This window comes from Centroberyx affinis, unplaced genomic scaffold (assembly GCF_046629955.1).
Source record: "Centroberyx affinis isolate AG114_WGS23_722 - 3 ecotype Tasmania unplaced genomic scaffold, CSIRO-AGI_Caff_v1 ptg005855l_1, whole genome shotgun sequence".
Taxonomy (NCBI): domain Eukaryota; kingdom Metazoa; phylum Chordata; class Actinopteri; order Beryciformes; family Berycidae; genus Centroberyx; species Centroberyx affinis.
The window spans coordinates 30,524-50,921 of NW_027282968.1; the positions used below are offsets into that span (position 1 = coordinate 30,524).

Sequence of the window (20,398 nt, forward strand, 5' to 3'; positions counted from 1 at the left end):
ACTTGCAATGCATTTTGGTATAGGCTACTTTCACCGTTTTAGTGACCAGGCTAGTTCACTAGATATTGCAGTGCACTGTGGGAAATATGTAGTGCCCTCAAAATCATTCCACAATTTTGTGGAATTCGGACACTCATTTTGCGATTCGGACACTAACAAAAAATGTCTGACGTACGTATTAATGCCCAAAAACACAGATAGTGATCCATTAATGCCACAGCCGATATTATGAGAAATTAATAAAATAAAGATGATTACAAAAAGTTAAGGCTGACATTAGTGTATTTACTTTTACATCTTATTTTGTTTTGATTTTGTGCTTTTTCATAACTTTTTATCACTTAAATTCTGTTAGATTCTCACATAGATTCTGTCTGTCTGTCTATTCTATTTCTGGTCTTCCTCACAGTGTGGGCTGGGCCTTCATAGACAACAGAGCTGTAACACACTGTTAATTTGCATCAGAGCAAACTAACTGGTCAGTCCAGCTCAGTCCTCCTACTGGTCTGGTTACGGGGGCGTGTTTTAGGGGAGAGAGCTAGAAGGAGGTTATAATAAACAGATACAGTGAAAATTAAACTATTCAACAAGACATCCACACTGACACAACATCACAGATCAACTGCCTTTACAAGACAAACATGGCCAGCAAACTTTCTCAGCCTCGTAAGTATTTTTTATTTAATGTACAATATACTACTCAGGGCAGCATTTGGGTTTGGAAAGAAGAGAAACAAATTTGCAACAAATATAAACCAGCATAGCAATAACCTATCCTCTTCTGAAGTCACAAAAAATATATATTATTTAATATTTATTGTTTCTTTAGGTCCCCTAGTTTGAGTTAATATCAAACTTAAGTCACCTCTATTTCAACTTGACAGTTGGTCCTGCAATTATACAATGTAGAGTAAAAATCTATAAAAACTTACTATGCCATACTTTAGTAAACTACTCCACCCTATTTTGTTGGTCAAACTTTCCCAAAGCTCTGCTGATAGTTTTATGCAGAAGTAAAGTTTGGTCTAAATCTAACTCTAGCAAGAGGAATTTATGCACAAAGACTCTTTGTATTCCTCACAGCACAGTGCAGCAGAATGCAGACAAAACTACATCTGTTGGTTATGACTTATGATGTGCAGGGTAAGCTGGCAGAGGGGAGGAAGACATTTAGTGTAGTTTGAAGGAAACAAGGAGCCATGTTGTGGCAGGCTGTCATACTCCCGTGGGAAACTCTTTCAGGGATTAACAAGTGGTAGTTGGTTCCAGGAGGCCGTCCTCAAACAGCTCTAAGGAATCAACCTCCTCTTTCTCCTTGCAGTCTATCTCTGCTACTTTAGCACGCAGCTCACATACCGTCTGTCTCCTTCTCTCCCTCATCTTGTTCCTCCCCTAGTTTTGTCCACATTGACTGTCAGCGCTGGCTTTGTTGGACGGACCTGGGTTGGCAGGGACAGAGCAAACTAATTACTAATGTTCTGTATTTTCAACATTATGAAGTAGCTTTCAGTGAAATCTTGCTTTCACCTGTAACTGCAACAAGCTATAGCCTAACAATCAATACTTACTAACACTAAAGTATCAATATTAAAGACAGACTTTGTTCCACACTCAGTTACAAGTATTACTATGACTGTCCATAATTACAACAGTGATACTACTACTATTACTCCTACTACTATTAATAATAATACTTTTGCTGTTTCATATTTCATGTACTTTCTCACTTTTAAAGAATTTAATCTGATCTAATCTAAATGTAATTTTAAGTTTATAATGTATGTTATCAATTAGGGACAGCACAGCATGAGAAATTAATACAATCCATCAGCTAAACATTTTTGCTGTGGCTGTAGGATTGTTTACCTGCCAGGCACTTTGGTAGGTAACTGGCCTTCGTTTGGTGGTTCAGGGGACATGCCCCTCCAATATTAAAACATGATTAAAACGTCCCCCTCAAAAAATAAACCATGACATTGTGTTATTTTGCCTCCACATTGAAAAATCAACTGTCCAATGTGGAATGAAGTTGAATGAAGAGAGGAGCAGACAGCAGCCAAGGCAGCGCTCCAAACTGCAGCCAAAAACAAAGCTGCATATATCATGTAAAGAGGTGTCACTCTGGCCCTAAATTAAATATCTTGTAATTATGTGTTCTGTTCTGCAATATTAAAATCATTCCACTGACGTTTTGGCCCGCAAAGGCAGATTGTAAAGAATATAATGGCTGACATTCTGATGCAGGCCTCTGTGGGCAAAACGACAATGGAATGATATTAACTGTGTAGGAAAAATAAATACATTTATATTGTGAGCAGAGTGATGCCTCTTCACTTGATCTGATGGAGCAGAGCAGTCAGCGAGCACAGGGCCGTTAAAGTGTCAATGATAATGAAGAAATTCATGGTAATCAAACGGCAAGATGTCCAATAACACTACTGGTCAGGTGCCGATAGAGAGAGAAAAGAAAAAAGAGGATGTGCAGCAAATGAAAGGTATGATATTGTGCCGAGGAGGAATAAATGTGTAAAAAGTTATATAAAGCTAGTTTTCATGACTGTCAACAACAACAGGTCAATAGCTTTGTTGCCACTGCTTCCACAAAGCAGACACCTGTCCGTCAGTTATGTAAAGACAATACTTTGTCTATTTGCCTCAGTGTCCTGTATGCTTGTAAGTATGTAATCTTTCTCTGATATTATTACAGCACTATATTTTCGTCTGTGCTGATTTTTAAAATGGCAAGGGACGTTAGGCCTAGTTGTTTTGCAGCTAAACTTAAACTTAATTCTTCACCATATTGGATGGCTTGCATCTTGTTTGAAACGTTTCTTTGCATGGCTCATTATCTTACCGTAATGGAACAGGTACAGTGCTGGCTTTTTTATGTACTTTATAATTAACATCTTTTCAGGCTAAATCCAGTCAGTGTTGTAGCAGGGATTGGAGAAAAAACACACTTCGCTCTTAAAAACGACCAGTGCACCAAAAAATAAGTGCCTAGAAACCAGATAATATCAGTGCAGTTCATTGGAAGGAAAATACAACTACATAAAACATTGTAATTCGAAGACAGGAATATTATTATTGTTATTGCATTATTATTAATGAGAAACAGGTGAAACTAGATAGATTGGCTAAAAAAGCCTGCTGTAACCAACACATAAAGTCTGATCTGTCACTTAGCACCTGAGTCATTCTTTCTTTATTTTCAGATAGCCTTTTTAAAAGTTACTAGAAATGAGTATTGCAGAGCTGTTTTCTGGAATAATTTTCCTCCTGTGGAGCATGCCCCCAGACCCCAGTAGTCAAATCTGTCCCCCCAATGGCCAACTGCTTCCTACGCCCATGGTTGGCTGTCATGGTTGGCAAAGTGCTGAATCAAATTCAAGTTTGTTTATTTCTATAGCCCTTTATCACAAGCAGCCTCAAAGGACATAGAATGAGCCTAACTAGATCTAACTGATCAACAATCAATTGTAGAACAGAATGATATAGGATAAACATAAGGAAGCTCCTTCTTGGAAATGTCCGGTTAAGAAACAAACTGTGAGGAATCCTGCCTAGCCAGTCTCTACTGGAAGTTGTGTAGCTCTAAGTGTTATTCTGTGTATTGGTTGGTTGGACTCCATGATCAATAATGAGTGGAGACAAGACTTAAGGAGAAAAAGGTTGTGATGATGACAATTAAAGTTGAATGTTTTGTTTTTGTATTGGCATTATTTTATCTGTTTTGCATTGAGTTACTGTTGTATCTGGAGTTATACATGTGGGCAATGTTTCCCAATCAATCAATCAACCAACCAAACTACAAAACAACCAATCATTCAATCCCCCAACTGATCAATTCACAAAACTTTAAAGACCAAGTCAATTTTTTCTGCATCAACTGGAGTACATCAACTGCATCAACACATCCTAGACTTAGCATTGTAAACAAATTTTCTCTCATGACCTCATGTCACATTCTGTCAGTCAGAGATTTGTTTCAGCCCACTGACCATGAAAATGAAGCATTACAGCTTCCTGGATGGATCACAGTTAGTCCTTCAGGCCAATCCCAATGTACCACACATAGTTTTACCAGTTAAGACAAGTGCAGTGTTTCCCACAGGTTAACACAGGTTGGGGTGTGGTGTTAATCTGAATGTATCGCAGTTAACTCTGTTCTTGTTCCGTCCGCTGTGTTGAGCCTATGTATCTGCATTTTGCATATGGGTGAGCGAACACAGTTATCTAGTTTTCCTTTTTTCCTTAAACGACTCTAGTTGTACCATCAGGAACTTTAATGTACCATATAGGATACTAATGTGTAGGTGTGCTGTTGCCAAATAGAGGCTTCTCAGCGGCTCCATAGATAACCTCATCTCCAACATTTATTTAAGCGACATTGATTTATGTATCCTCTATTTTGTTTACAAATACGAAACAGATGGATGCGTGCTCCAACAAAAATAGAAGCCATGCATATCTCCAAAGTTGCGGCTCCGATCCGGCTCCATTTCAGATCCGTCAACGTGCGTACATGGCCAGCAGAGCAGCTGCATTGAAGTAAATGGCTGCGTATCTGATCCGACCCTTCCGACACAAAAGGACAGAACTGAAACGCAACCGGTGAGGTTAAGCCGTATCGCTTTAGATCCATTTCTATATAAATGCTGAAAAAACCCTGCTACTACTACCAACTTTTGATTTTGTGGTGGCACGTTCTGATATTGTGGCAGTGCGCCACAAATAAACCTATGTGTGGGAAACCCTGTAAGTGTATCAGAATGAACATGTGTGTTTTTGGGAGGGGTTGGAAGGTCCGGTTAGACAGGATGTCATGCACACAAAATACTGACCCACTCAACATGCATTTACATGTGTCTTATGCAGATTTGATCTGGATAGAGCTTAGCTGGATACAAATATTGGTAAAAATGCATCAAAGATGCAGTGCAAATGGAAAGTAATCTGATCACACCAAATTCCTCAAGAAGTGGTCAGAGATTAATTTGGCCACGTTGAAGCTAAGAGTAAATAAAGTGTAAATTTGTGTCTGTTGTTCTGTACTCAGTACAGCAGTATTTTCTACTGTATTTATCCTTCTTATGTAATAAAAATAATTCAGACTTGCAGATGAACATCAGTATTGTAGACATACAGTTGCCATCTTCCCATCTTATCTTGCTTCCCAGTAGCAGCACTGAAATCTAGAGGACAAAATAGTTTTGAAGTAGATCTTTCAGTATTACAACCTCAATCAGGCCTGTGAGATTATGACAAAACTGGTTTTCTGGTTTTGCATTAATTAAAAGACAACATTGTCAGACTGGTGACTCATACTTGGATATGGATGTCAACATTGTGACAACTCTTACAACAACAATAATATCCTTGTAAAATTCTCCAACAGAGCAACCACAGTCAAAGGAATCAGAACTGCGGCTTGTGCTTGTTGGGAAGACTGGAGTTGGGAAGAGTGCAGTGGGAAACACCATCTTGAGGAGAAAAGCTTTCATCTCTCAGCTGTCCTCTTCCTCAGTGACAACACAGTGCCAAAAGGAAACAGGAGAGTTGAGGAGGCAATCTCTGGCTGTTGTTGATACTCCAGGTCTGTTTCCCACCACAGAACCAGATAGAAACCCTGGTTTGTTTGGCATCAAAACACAAGATGAGGTGGTGGAAGAAATCAGAAGATGCATGTCATTAGCATCTCCTGGTCCTCATGTGTTCCTGGTTGTGCTCCAGCTTGGCAGATTCACACCTGAAGAACAGGAAACAGTCAAAATCATTCAGACCACCTTTGGCAAAAAGGCAGAATGTTACACTCTGGCCTTGTTCACCCGTGGAGATGATCTGAGGGCTGAAGGAGGTTCCATAGAAAGATTAATTGGTGATAATCCAACTCTTCGCAACTTCATCAGGGAATGTCATGGGGGATACCATGTTTTTAGCAACAGAGAAACGGATCCCTCTCAAGTCATTGAGCTACTGCAAAAGATCAACACCATGGTTCAGAGAAACGGAAGAAGCCACTACACCAATGAAATGTTCCAAGAGGCTGAGAGAGCCATAACAGAAGAAATGCAAAGACTTCAGGAAAATAATCCAGAAATGACACAAGAAGAAGCAAGACAAATGGCTGAGAACGACAATGCATTCATTAAGAAATGTGTTCCTTGGGTGATAGTTGGAGCTGGAGCTGGTGCTGGAGCCGGAGCTGGAGCTTTAATTGTAGCTGGAGCTGGAACTGGAGCTTTAGCTGTAGCTGGAACTGGAACTGGGGCTTTAGTTGCATCTGGAACTGGAGCTGGAGCCTTTGCTGCAGCTGGAACTGGAGCTGGAGCTGGAGCTTTAGTTGCATGTGGAACTGGAGCTGGACCCTTAGCTGCAGCTGCAGCTGGAACTGGAGCTTTAGCTGCAGCTGGAACTGGAGCTGGAGCTGGAGCTTTAGCTGCAGCTGGGGCTGGGGCTGGGGCTGGAGCTTTAGCTGCAGCTGGAACTGGAGCTGGAGCTGGAGCTGGAGCCTTAGCTGCAGCTGCAGCTGGAACTGGAGCTTTAGCTGCAGCTGCAGCTGGAGCTGGGACTGGAACTTTAGCTGGAGCTGGGGCTGGGGCTGGAGCTTTAGCTGCAGCTGGAGCTGGGACTGGAACTTTAGCTGGAGCTGGGGCTGGGGCTGGAGCTTTAGCTGCAGCTGGAGCTGGGACTGGGGCTGGAGCTGCAGCTACTGTTGGAGCACAAGTTGGAATTGTTGGTGGTCCAATGGGAGCTGTAGTGGGAGGTGTAGTGGGAGGTGTGGTAGGTGGATTTGCTGGTGTGGTAGGCTGTATAGTTCACGAGAAATGCATTACACAGTGAGTTTTCAATATTTCCAGCCTGAGTCATTAGTTTGAAATTAGTTTGAAAAAAAAATTGCAGATTCTATTTTATTGTATTTTATTTTGTTTGATTTGATTTGTGCCTTTTCACAGAAATTATGTTTTATGTTTTAATTATGTTTACCAATAGGCTATTCACATTGCAAGTGACTTGGTTGATGGGGGTCACTCTATTCTGACCGGGGCTGACCAGGACTCTATTCTGGGTAGGGCCAGAGGCTCTGATTGCATCTATCTAGCTGTCTGCACAAATTAAATACTTTTTGCATACATTTTTTTAACAAGCTAACATATCTAACTGGCAAGTGCTAATTAGCATTAGAGCTGAACAATTAATCACAAACAAAATCTTAATCGCAATATGAACTTCTGCACTTTCCAAATCGCAGAAGCCGTATTTAATTGCTAAAGAGACAGGGTCATCCAAAACGAATTTCTGAAAAAGGTGTTTAAAAGCTACGGGTAATCTTTCGTCCATGAATCAAAACCTTTCATCATACTCAAACTCAGTAAATCCTCCACACTGACATGTACTACTTTTTTTTTTTTTTTTTTTTAAAGAAAATCACTTTTATTTAAACAATTTTAAAGTTCAAAAACACTTATAACAAGATAAACTTGTGATGATATGAATTGCAGTTCATGCTATCAAATAATCACAATTATAGTTTTTGTCAATATCGTTCAGCCTTAATTAGCATTAGCAAATTCAAAATGACTTCAGGGCTTATCATCGAGCTCAATGGTCAAGGCAGCCATTCTCCAAGCCTCGTTTTTGAGATGTTTACTCCTGTAGTCTTTCAAATAAAAGTTGTAGAGAACTGGGAAACTTTGAGTGGCTGCAGTCAACTTCTCCGTTTTGCAATTGTCAGGTACAACTATTTTTGATAAAATTAAATCACATCAGTAGGGAAACAAGGCAGCACGCAAATCTGATTGGCTGTTGATGGCTGATGAGTGTGAAAGGTTCAAGCTTGTTTCACGTCCACATATCGGACGTTTTGGCTGAAATTTTGATTCATGTATCCCAATGTATTCTGTCTAATCTTGTGTTCATGTTAATAAATACCAATATGCCGAGAGATCATGTGTTCTAAGCCCATTATTGTACAACACATTTCCAATTTATGGCATCACAATGTATATTGTAATATTTTCATGACAATACTTGACAATAACTTCCTTCACTTGCACTTTCTCTTTTTGCTTGAAAACCCACTCCCACATATAACCTCTCTTGTTTTCAGGGTCTGTCCTCAGCACTGACCTGAGACTGGTGCTGGTAGGTCAGGAAAGAGTGGGGAAGAGTGCAGCGGGAAACACCATCCTGGGAAAGAAGGAGTTTGCCTCTAGCTTAAGTTTCAGTCCGGTGACGCTGAGCAGTGAGAAGAGAGAGGGTGATGTGTTGGAGCGCAGAGTGACCGTGGTGGACACCCCTGGGCTCTGCAGCAGCCAGCTGTCTGAAGAGCAGGTGAGGGCGGAGCTGGAAGAAGCCCTGCAGCTGAGCGCTCCGGGTCCCCATGCCTTCCTCCTCACCCACCAGCTGGGACGCTTCACCCAGCAAGAGCAGAAAGGGATGGAGACACTGGAGAAGATGCTGTGTCCTGCAGTCAGACGTTACACCACGGTGCTCTTCACGTACGGAGACAGACTGGGAGACACCGACATAGAGCGGTTCATCAGGGAAGACGAGAACCTACAGAAGCTGCTTCAGAAATGTGGCGGGCGTTATCATGTGTTCAACAACAAAGAGGCAGGAAACACTGATCAGGTCAGAGAGCTCCTTGACAAAATAGAGTTCAGCAGAGAGGGAAAACACCCATATTATGTAAGAAGCTCTTCCCAGTCAAAGGAGTCTGCACTGATTTCCAGGGTGAATCAATTGTTTCAAGCTATGTGGACAGTTCTGGTGTTCTGCAGTGGGTGGATATTTAGGAGATCACCTGTGGCTATCAGGGCATCACCAGAAGATAGGGAGAGGGAGAGGGAGGTGGGTGAGATTGTCTGGGAAAAGGTAAGAAGAGTAGGAAGGGTCTTTTTGTGCAGAAAAAGTGTGCTGTTGATGGCAGGAGGTGCGTTAACGTTGGGATCCATATACTACCTATCAAGATGGAGGGGATTCCATGAATATGTCATTGCTGATCAAAATCACTAACTCTCTAGTGAAGGGTCGATGGACGAAATAATTTTCACAAGCTTTGATTAACAATTTAAGTCCTGGCTGGGGTGTATCACTTTGTGTTAAAAAAGTAAATTTGAGAACATTTGAATAAAAGGCATCATAAACTCAAAACCACTGTAGTTGACTTTTTACGGCTACACACGCCTAACAGGAATGGGTAGCAACAGAATGTTTGTAACAGCATTATGTTTTCTAAATTTAGAAATAATGTAACTGTGTTCCATTATGTTTCCTAAAAAAATAATGTATACTGACTACAGTTACTTGTAGAAAATGAGCTGGTTACTTCCGGGAATACTTTTGAAGTGAATGCGAGAAACTCAGAAATCCATTTAAATAATGCCAGCTGTTCTGCCTTTATAAAATGTGTCCCAGAAGAAAATATGCATTTGTATTCAAACCTAAGTTAAAATTTAAAAAGTTGTGAGAAATTACACTTCTTCTTATGTGTGCTTTTATACCTCAAATGTGTAAGTAATCTGAAAGTAACTGAGTAATTACAATACATTATTGATTTTGGGTAATGCCTTGGATTACATTACTTTTGATGAGGTAACTAGTACCTGTGATGGAAAACATTTTTAAAGTAACCTACCCAGCCCTGTAGCCTAATGCATTCCACATGGGATTATACAGTATGTGACTGCACCGTCATGTTCCAGTCTCTTAGATGGTAAACTTAATGTGTCAATAAATGTTACTGCTGCCTTTGGTCATTTATGGGACTCTTTTTAAACTTTATATATCCAGAGAAAATTGACTGAGCATGTAAAACCCCCCTTGATTATTCATTTCCCCCACCCACATTTTCTCAGTCCGTCTGGGGATTCAGTCCTGCGCTAATGTGGCTGTGGATGTTACACATGTACAAAAACTTACAGTGATAGAAACTTGATGGTAATGTCCTATATGTCTGTAGTTTACATCCACATTTACATTTCAGACATTTAACAGACCCTCCATCCAGAGTGCCTTACAATGAGGTCAACAGTAGAATAACCTTTAGCTCCTAGATCAACATTACAAGCAACCAAGGAGAAGGCCAAGGCTGAGAGGTCACAGTGCAATTGTGTAAGAGAGAAGGGCTGTGAAAAGAACTAAAATGTGAGCTAATGTGAAAGTGAAATGGAGTAATTGAAAGCAATTCAAATGAAATGATTAAACAATTAACATGAATATAGAAGAGAAGTAGACAGGAATTATTGTTTTATGGTAATGATTAGGTGATCACACTCTGCTGGACATCTGGAGGAACTACACCCATCCATAGAAAAGCTCTTCATTTTACTGACACTCCTGTCAGGGTGAAATATGAGTGAACAGGTGAGAGGTCATGATAGTGTTCGCACACCAAAGTATTATTCAACATTATTTCATGACAATGATGGATCTTCGTCAGGTCAAATTACAATTACACACACCTGTTCATTTATCCTATATATAGGCTTCACTGTCACCTGGTATGTGACATCACCACAAATAAATCAGACAGGTGAGACTCAACCTGACCCATTTCAATGGGTAGGCATATATGTAGGCATATATAAGTATATACATGGTACCAGGACATTCAAAAAATACATAGGATTCAGGTTTTTAATATACTTGGCAATGGTATAAAATGTTCTTGGACTTAAGATGCTGTTTGTTGGGTTTTTCAGGGTTTTATTTTGTAGTTTGGTGTTGGGCTGATGTTTTGGACTGGTTTCATTGATCATTGGGCTGTTTTGGGGTTGGGTGTATTTGGCATTAGTAGGGTTTTGTCGCTAAGAACCTGTCAACCCTTCTCGCCGTCCCTCTCCCCTTTACTACAAGTGTATCTTCAAATCACGAATAGCAATATGTATGTTGAAATGCCGTCACCGTTCACTTCATCGGCCATTCAAAGATAATGTTTCATCCGTGGGAAAACATAGTTATCAGGCATCTCAACCTGTGTGAGAGAGAAATTGAATCAAGAAATCAGTGACAGACAATCAAGGAACAACCACTGAAGCACAGTGGACTGACATAATTTGAGACTACTTTCCTCCAGTGCCGGTGGATGAGCGACCTGTTGATGCGCACATGTGAGGCTTCCCATAACGATTTGGACACGTGTGTGCGCGCGTGTCTGTGTTTATGTTAGTATGTTTGTTATGTTTGAATGATTTCTAATATATTTGGATAAATGTCTCAAATTTGGCTGCAAACTTTGAGGCCCTTGTTCTCAAATGCCTAGTTTGGTAACAGTCACAAAAAATGATAGAGCAGACTATATTAGGGATAGTGGTGTTAACCAAGTGTCATGTTATGATGGATACAGTTACAGTGCTGTGAGAGTTTGTACACCCCTTGAGTAGGCAAAATGATTTTAAAATTAAAATATTTTGTCTGCGACCTAGGCATAGACACTGTTTTCTAATACACCAAATTAATAAACATATTTTTATCAGGTTTTAAAATCCAAATGAAAAATAGGGTGTGCAAAAGGGTGTTGATTGTATCACTGACAAATATTTGATCAACATTTCATATCTTAGGCTGCTTAGATCTCATACTTAGATTGTAGGTACAGATTTTGAACAGTGTTTGCCATTCAAAATTGGAGTAATTCTGCCTTTTTAGCCAACAAAAGCTAATAACAGGATTTTAGGTTGTAAAATGGATTGAAATCCAGAAAAAGAAGATAAATTCAAGTGAAAGTGCTCCCTTTTGTATTTTTGACTATAGTAAGGGGAGTATAATGAGTTTATTGTGTCATTAAGAGGACCCCAAAGCCATCCATAAGTGACTCTCACATGCTAACCCTAACTTCATTAAAATAAAAAGAATTGTTTTATTACTTTAGTATAATAGCAAATATTGTCGAGGTCTCAGATTAAGAAAAAGCCTGTTAGAAAGAAAGCATGGACCACCACCGCTGCCCATAATGTGGTACTCTTGACTGTGCTTGTCTTGGTTATCCTCGTGAAACTGTTTTTAATATGTTTGGTATTTTTGTGCAGACTTCAAGTTTCAAGTGCTTCACGTTTCCCATGGATGAATTTGTTCGCCACAAACTAAGAGAATGGCAGCTCTCATGTCTCCTTGATAGGTTTGAGGGTAAGTATGTCCTACGATCAAAAGTTACAAGTAAGCTATTACCCAAAACAATAGCCCCACGGACTTGAGATGGTGCTGTTAAGTATTGGCTGACTTGTTACATCTCAAGTCCCACTGTGGTTGGTTGCCTTTGCAGTTGCAAAACAGGATGAGATGCCATGTGACACTTAGCCAACAATTACTATGATTATGGTGGGACTCGAGATGTAACAGGTATCCTGGCTAGACTACTGCAATTCCCTTTTCACCTGCCTCAGCAAGTCGTCTGTGGACCGTCTACAAATGGTCCAGAATGCTGCTGCAAGGCTGTTGACCAGGTCCAGCAGGATGACTCACATCACACCCATCTTAGTTTCATTACATTGGCTTCCCATCAAGTTCAGGATTCATTTTAAGGTTCTTGTTTTCACATATAGAGCCCTGCATGGTCAGGCACCTGTGTACATTTCTGACCTGCTCCATCCTTATATCACTAGTATGTCACTTAGGTCCTCTGAACAGGGCTTCCTGGCTGTCCCTCGGGCCCGACTGAAAACAAAAGGTGATCTTGCCTTTGAAGTGGTGGCTCCGACTGAGGTCTCTGCTGATGCCTTTAAAAAGCAGCTGAAGACTCGTTTATTCAAACTGGCCTTTGTCTCGCCTCGTGCTGTCTGTTCCTCTTTTTATGTTTCAAAATGATTAGATTGCTCAAGAATTTGTGCCCCTCCATGCTGAGCCAGCACAAAAACTTTTCGACACTTGGGCTCCCATCTTTGGTGAGAAAGTGCTTGAAGTTGCCAGACGTGAGGGAAAGCTTCTGTTTGAGACAGATCTTATGAATAAAAGCTGCATTTTACATGTGCACATTTGTATTGAAGAAAGATGATTTTCTGATTACGCTACCATACGATCATATGACTAATGTATATTTTAAATCTGTATTTAGATGCAAAAGGTGACTTGGCATTAGAGGTGCTGCCACTCCTGCTTCCACCATCGGCATACAGGGATGGACAGAAAGTCTTTAGGCCAAGTGTCGTGGAGGCCAAGAGGTCCTTCATTGACTTGCAACCTGTCAGTATTAGAATTATCGTACTATGATATATCGTCCCATAAACTACTCACCAAGATCGGATGCAGCTGGACAAGTTTGTAGGTTTCCGATTTTTACTTCCCATTCATTTGAATGAGGCCACGAAAATAGACTGAAAACTGACATTGAACACGTTGGTGAACAGATTCAACAACAGATCCTGCTACTGTGATTTTTTTGTTTGGTTGAGGGATATATAGTTCCTGTTTGGGAGACCAGATCTGCTTTTATTTTGAAATACAAATTTTAGTGTAAACCAAGAACAGAAATGCAAAATGACGACCGACCAATTACTGCTTTATTGTCTTAAAAGCGGGATCTGTTGTTGAATCTGTTCTCAAAAAAAGTTTTCAGGATATTTTTGTACCTCTCAAAACTTTTTTTTTTTTTTTGCTTTCAATTAAATGTTTTGATTGCATAACAAAGGTTGCCAAAGATTGCAGAACAAAAAAAACAATATAACCCCCATAGACTGGAAGGTGAGAAAATGCATTAATCAATGAAAAAAACTATGGCATGCTTTGGAAAATGGTCAGGTGACAGTAGTGTAAAGTATTACAATATGATTTGCTGTAAATTAACTTAAACATGCAAAAACACCATTGTGGTCCTTCATAAAAAAAAAAATGTCCTTCCTGTAGGCTGTCTAGGCCATCTGCCTGAAAAAATGCTTCTTTTTACTAGTGCAATGCATGAAAATAAAATCTAATTTCATGTTTCTTCTAATTAACATTTTAGGACAAACATGGTTGAATACCTCCAGCTTGCTGAAGCCACAAATCCAGCGCCTTACGTCTTGTGCCTAGGTGACAACACAACCTGCTTTCAGGTGTTCACCATAATAGCAGGCCAGGCCCTTGAAAACAGCACATTGCTTGGCGCTGTTGATGTACGCTTCAAAGCATTTTATGTGTTTGATATCCACTACACCAAGCAGTCCAGTCCTGCTTGGGAATTCTTGCAGCATGCAGTTTTCCAAATAGAGGGCAGAGAAGCTCCAGCTGTCAGTTTCCTTCGGACAACCATTCAGTTTTCTGGACTCTAAATAAATGTGTAGTTGCTGACTTTTTTTTCTTTGCATGTGTGTGAGAGAGAATTAAGGGAAAAGTTTTGAAAAATGTTTGCATTTTGCCTTTTTAAATGGACTTAACAGTTAACAATTTTGTCTGTTCAGATACATTTTTGTTGTGTCTGTGTGTGTGTGTGAGAGAGAGAGAGAGAGAGAGAGAGTCAAGGGAAAAGTAAAAAAAAAAAGATCCTCCTGTTAACGGGGACGACACTTGGATCGGCTTCGGAAGCTCGCACAAAATGGAGACCATTGAGCTCGTACAAGTGAAAAACAAGGCTTTATAGCCCCGCCCCGAAACCAACGTCCGCACGTCGCTGACGTACATAATGACGGACGTCGCCGGACACTGCGCCCATTTCTTTCTAAACTTGTATGTTAAGCTTTAACAGTATGGAATACTAAATCATTCAAAAAGGTGTACTTGTACACTTAGGTTTGTGCTTGTAAACATAGTTTTGCAAGTTTGTACTTCAGGTCCATGGTTGCAAGATTAATACTGAAACATAATGGTTAAGTTTCAGTCTTACAGGCAAACAAAAAAGGTGGGTAAGACTGAAACTGCAAGCACAGAACTGAATTTGCCGACTTGCAAAACAGAGTTTACAAGCACGGAACTGAATATACAACCTTGCAAAATTAAGCTTGCAGTCACGTACCTGAAGGTACAAACTTGTAAAACTAAGTTTACAAGCACAAACCTAAGTGTACAAGTACACCTTTTTGAAATATTTTGTATTCCATATACCAGAAAGGTGACATCATTAATCATTTAGCCATCCTTGGTGATAGGAAAATTACAAAATATACTATGGGAAATTAAGAAAATAAAAATAATCACAAAAAGTTAAGACTCACATTGTTGTATTTACTTTGAATAGATCTTATTTTGTTTGTTGGTTTTATTATTGGTGTTTCATCACTTTTTCCCACGGCGCAGCCGAGGGCATCACAAGCCAGATTCAGGTCAGGCAGTCAGTCAGTCAGGTAATGCTTAGTGAGATATCGCTTCATGAGATGTCCTCTTTGACTAAGAAATGGCCTCTTGCCTATGGGCTAAATGCCACTACACTGCAACTAAATACGATTGTCACTCCACATTGGAGTGCTTAATCCTGTTAAATTCACACAATTCGGTTATTAAGGAGAGAACCGCATTCTACAACCGAACTCACCACCTGAAAATTCAGGTATTGACTACTGAATTTGAGAGCGGAGTCGGTTAGTCCGAGTAGTGTGTACCAGAACCAGACTAGACAACTGGTTGTTATGTGATGTAAGGCTTGTTACGTTACATAATATTATCATCGTTATTTTGAAAGAGAGGGAGGTAAGTGTTTTCTATCCAGTCTGTTTCCTCAACATTGCGGTTGTTCCTACCAGTTCTGTGGTCTTGGCCCGGCCTACTGGTGCCAAGTAAACCGAAAATACACAAGTGAAATACAGGCCATAAAAGCCGCCATATTGGTCTGAAATAAATGTTACTATGGTTACAGACATTCATTATAGCCATCGCGAGATTGGAGGAGTGGAGTGACTCCTGTTACCTGTACATAGTCTGGTAATTGTATTCCGCTCTGCTCCAATGTGTACCATACATATGCAAATTCACTCTCATTCATAAATTCGGTTGTCACTATTTATTTTACTAGTTTGCAACGAGCCCCACTCTCTTCCGTTAATTTACATACATCCACGTCTTCTGTTGCCCTATTAAACTTTACCTGTGGTATTTAAGTGACGTTAGTGGAATTATTTAACCGTGTGGTAATGCTTCAGCGCACTGAATTGAACACACGCACCGTGGGTCTGTACAGGATCTGTGCTTCTTTATCACTTAAATTCTATGTTGCGTCTCTGCTCAAAAACCCTGTCTGTCTGTCAGCAGATATGGTGCTTTTCTGGTCTTCTTCACAGTGTGGGCTGGGCCTTCACAGAAAACAGAACTGTAACACAGTGAGATCAGAGCAAAGTAATTAGTAATGATGTGTATTAAAAAAGTCATTCAGCTCAGTCCTACTGGTCAGGTGTTTTAGGGGAGGGAACTGGAAGGTGGCTGTAATATAAAGATGGGGTGAAAATCAAACTATTCAACAGCAAGACATCGACAGTGACAAGACATCACAGATCAACTGCCTTTACAAGACAAACATGGCCAGCAAAAGTTCTCAGCCTCGTAAGTATATTTAATGTACAGTACTACGGTAACCCTTCATTTTACAGGTCACTTTTTACAGGTCACAACAACGTATGAACTATTTCTAATTAGACGTTAACAAAAAAACTATTACACAGTAACGTGGCTAATAATTATAAAACAACATATTTGCACAAAGTTAAGTGTGTCTATTTTCTTTATTGCATTTACATGGTACATTTAAACAGGGCAGCAGCTTACATTCCATACAGACCAGACCAGGGGATCAATTTTACAGATATTGAGACGTTCTCTAGCTTTAGCCTATCCTGGGGTGAGTGAAAGATTATGCATGCTACGAACTTTAGCACCCGCCTATTTTGTTGGTAAACCTCTCCCAAAGCTCTGCTGTTAGTTTTATACACAAGTAAATTTTGGTCCAGGCTTTAATCCTCAAGACAGGATGATTTTCACTTTAAAATTCTTGTATCCCAGAGCTCAGAGGTTGAATATGAAGTACTGGGGGCACCCTGGGTTTGAACCTGGCCTGCGGTCATTTGCTGCATGTCCTCCCCTCTCTCTCTCGCACACCTTCCTGTCTCTCTCTCACTGTCTTTGTCAAATAAAGCATAAAACATGCCTAAAAAAATAATTGGGAAAAAAAAAAAGAATATGAAGTACTGTTCAAACAATGAAAAACCACCTCACCTCACTGAGAGAGCGGCAGAGGGCTGCTGCACTAACAACAAACCACCAGACAACATACAAGAACTGAATTTTTAAATATACATATAATTGTATTTTTATTTACTCACCCACAAGGAATAGTAGAAAAAATCTTGGAGTGAAAAAAGGCGAGCAATTACAAAAACTAAATTAACACAAAGACTCCTTGAGTCTGTTGGGTGAGTTACGATGTGCATGTGCAGGATTTGTTCAGGAAGCAATTTTGTGTAGTTTGTAAGAAACAAGGAGCCGTTTTGTGGCAGGTTCACATCCTCCTGAGGGAGGCTCTTTCAGGGAGAAGCAGGCATGGTAGTCCAGGCCTCAACTTCCTCTTTCTCCTTGCGGTCTATCTTTGCTGCGTTAGCACGCAGCTCATGTATTGCCTTTCTCCTTGTCCTCCGCATCTTGTTCCTCTCCCAGTTCAGGTCCACACTGACTACCAGCGCTGGCTCTGTTGGAAGGACCTGGCTGGTGGGGGCGGATGCCTCATTTTCAACATTATGAAGTAGCTTTCTGTGAAATCTTACTTTCACTTGTAACTGCAACAAGCTATAAAAGTCATTACTTACTTGGGCCAGTGAGAAGTTCGTGGATACTGGTTCGGTATCCATGAAAATATATGACAAAACCGGTAATATCGGCTTTTAACCACAAGAGGGCGTACTACAATCGCATGTTACTGCAATATGTGCAGGCAGGTTAAACACGTGTAACATAGATAGTCATTACATTATGGTGCTGGGTCATACAGTCTCAGGCTCCACATAAATGAAAAAAGCCATGAAGCCGGTTTATTAGCAGCTTTAAGTTCTGTGTGAAAGAGTCACAGCAGCATTCTTCAGACACCAGTAAACCACCTTCCGACCAGGTTAGGGTTAGAGGCTTATGGTGCTGTGTGAAAAGAGAACTTTAAAATGCCAACTTTCTTATGCATTATGCAGTCTACGTTGTTATGATGTGTTACACTACATTGAGGAGATAACCAGTCAGAAACTACAATACGCTATCATGTTTACTGACTGAAGATCCTTTTTACATGATATCTTCTCCTGGCCTGCAGGACTGTGAGACAGCTCTGCATTAGTACCTGTAAATAGGCTATAACTTCCACTGCCTTAGCATGCTCTCAAAAAAAGAAGATATTACAAAAACAAACAAAACTTCTTCTAACACATTATTTGGCGCCAACTTCAACAGCTGGTAGTATGTGTCCTGCGTTGCTTAGCAACTAAAGGCTAAAGTAGTGATTTATGTGTGAAAGGGTACAAGCCGGCAAATTATATCAGTTTGTAACGAACATATTGTATTGTACTTTAGGGACCTTATAAGGAAAAAGAGCTCTGTGAAACCTATCTCCATTCAGGAAGCTGAGGTGGAGGTTGTGAAGTCCTACATGTTTTTGGGCATGCTCATTGTCAACAAGCTGGACTGGACTGTTAATACAGAGGCAGCATACAAAAAAGGTCAGAGTAGGCTGTAAGGAAACTTAGGTCTTTTAATGTATGCAGGATTGCTTTTTATGTTTCATCAAAGTGTAATGGCTAGTGTTATTTTTTATGCCTGTGTGTGTTGGGGAGGAAACATCACTAAGAGGGATGCTAGCCGTTTGGATAAGCTCCTTCAGCCGGAGGCTTGTTTTGCCAAGGTGTGCTACAGAAAGGTTTAGGTGCTCCGTTATTCCTGCTGCTATTAGATGTTTTAACAAGAATATTATATATGTTAAAATATTAACTTTTAAAGCCCGAATCTGTGATTTTGTGACTATATAATTGTTGGATATATTAGGCCCATTCACATCTAGAGCGATACCTATAAAGATAACAATAAACTAAAACGATACATTGGCCAGCATTGGCATTACAAAGATATTGTTTTATTTCAACGCCAAATATTCAGAGCCAAATGGAGGATGATTATTTACTGACTTGCTTTGATTTTACTCGCTCTTTAAAGAAAATAAACAATTTACTACAGGATTTGGGTTCATGAATTGCTGCAAAAGAGAAAGGAGCTGGAGAATCAAATGTTCTTTTACAGGAGCTGTTTTGACATAATTGTGCTTTATTTACATGAGAGTTAAAACCATAGTCACCAAGAGAAGCTATTCATTTCTTTAATAGTAGGATACTCTGAACACCACATCTACTGCGGATCAAAGAGGCTCGCTTCCTATAGCCCATGTATGAGAGAAACACCTGTAACGTCACCATAGCCATAAATAATAGCACATTGGAACTTGGCAGGTCAGGATGGCCAAGCCATGATGCTCTTTTGTTAGTTAGTTAGCTATCCAACTAGTAACTACACTAGTTAGCGAGTTAACTAGCTTCCAAGTCAGTAAACACTATTAACCGCTAATCCCAAGAGCTCTTCTGATCCCGACTGATAGGCCTATGTCATGTTTCTTTTCAACCTTTTATAGAGGGTATTCTGTCCTCTGCATGCATAGCGCTGCATGAATTGACAGATAGCTAAACACTCTTGATAAGGAGTACTGTGAGGCTTTAATGATGATCCAGGCACTGAAGTAATTTGTATAGCGTTACTTGTATGTCCCACTCAACATGTACAGTCACAGTTTTGTATCCACGTAATCAAGGAAGTGTAAAACTGAAATGACAGGAATAAAAAAAAAAAAACGTATTGTGACATCATGTAATTAAATGTTTTCCAACACAGGTAAGTATTATATGTAAATGGTGTAAATAATGTAAATAAATGTACAATAGGCTGTATTATACAATGTATATAACCAAAAATTAAAGTAAATCAATACGCTGTAAAATTACAAAATATGATAAATAATGTTTACAACATACAATCCAAATGATATTACTTACGAGCAAAGCTTTTCCAAGGATTAACGTGAGTGGATGGATATGGATTAAAGAAAGTACTTTAACACGTCGTTCATCCCAAATGCTGTAGACAAAATGCCAACCAGCCAACAGAAAACACTTGGCATTAACAACATAAGCTGACTGCATTCTCCAAACCAACCCCTAGGAGGTGCTAAAATGCACACATGCAGAAGCATGTATCACGACAGAGGGGATGGTCTTTGTCAAATAGTGCCGGGTTCCTCTGGACTTCTGTAATCAGTTCCTCAGCAAGCAACGGCATCACTGCAGTGAACTACCGAATTCTCCCACCCTTCGTTTTTACTTCATTTTGATTGGCTACAAATGTTTTATCGTTGTCTCTGCATCCAAAACAGTTGCTCTGAGATCAAACCAATACTATAGTTACAGTTGTCGTTTTGCATGTT

General features: G+C 40.0%; 2 protein-coding genes across 2 annotated transcripts; both read left to right on the forward strand.

The window, feature by feature from the left end:
- Positions 1-600: 600 nt before the first annotated feature.
- Positions 601-18,593, forward strand: LOC139667890 (GTPase IMAP family member 6-like; the record flags this gene model as incomplete). The annotated part of the gene is made up of 6 exons (XM_071547371.1): positions 601-666; positions 8,111-8,877; positions 12,033-12,129; positions 17,551-17,601; positions 18,191-18,194; positions 18,448-18,593. Coding segments are annotated over exons 1-6 (1,090 nt in total), but the record flags the coding sequence as incomplete, so codon positions are not given.
- LOC139667891 (GTPase IMAP family member 9-like) lies at positions 5,389-6,843 on the forward strand (the record flags this gene model as incomplete). Its single annotated transcript, XM_071547372.1, has 2 exons — positions 5,389-6,157; positions 6,668-6,843. Coding segments are annotated over 2 exons (945 nt in total), but the record flags the coding sequence as incomplete, so codon positions are not given.
- Positions 18,594-20,398: the final 1,805 nt, after the last annotated feature.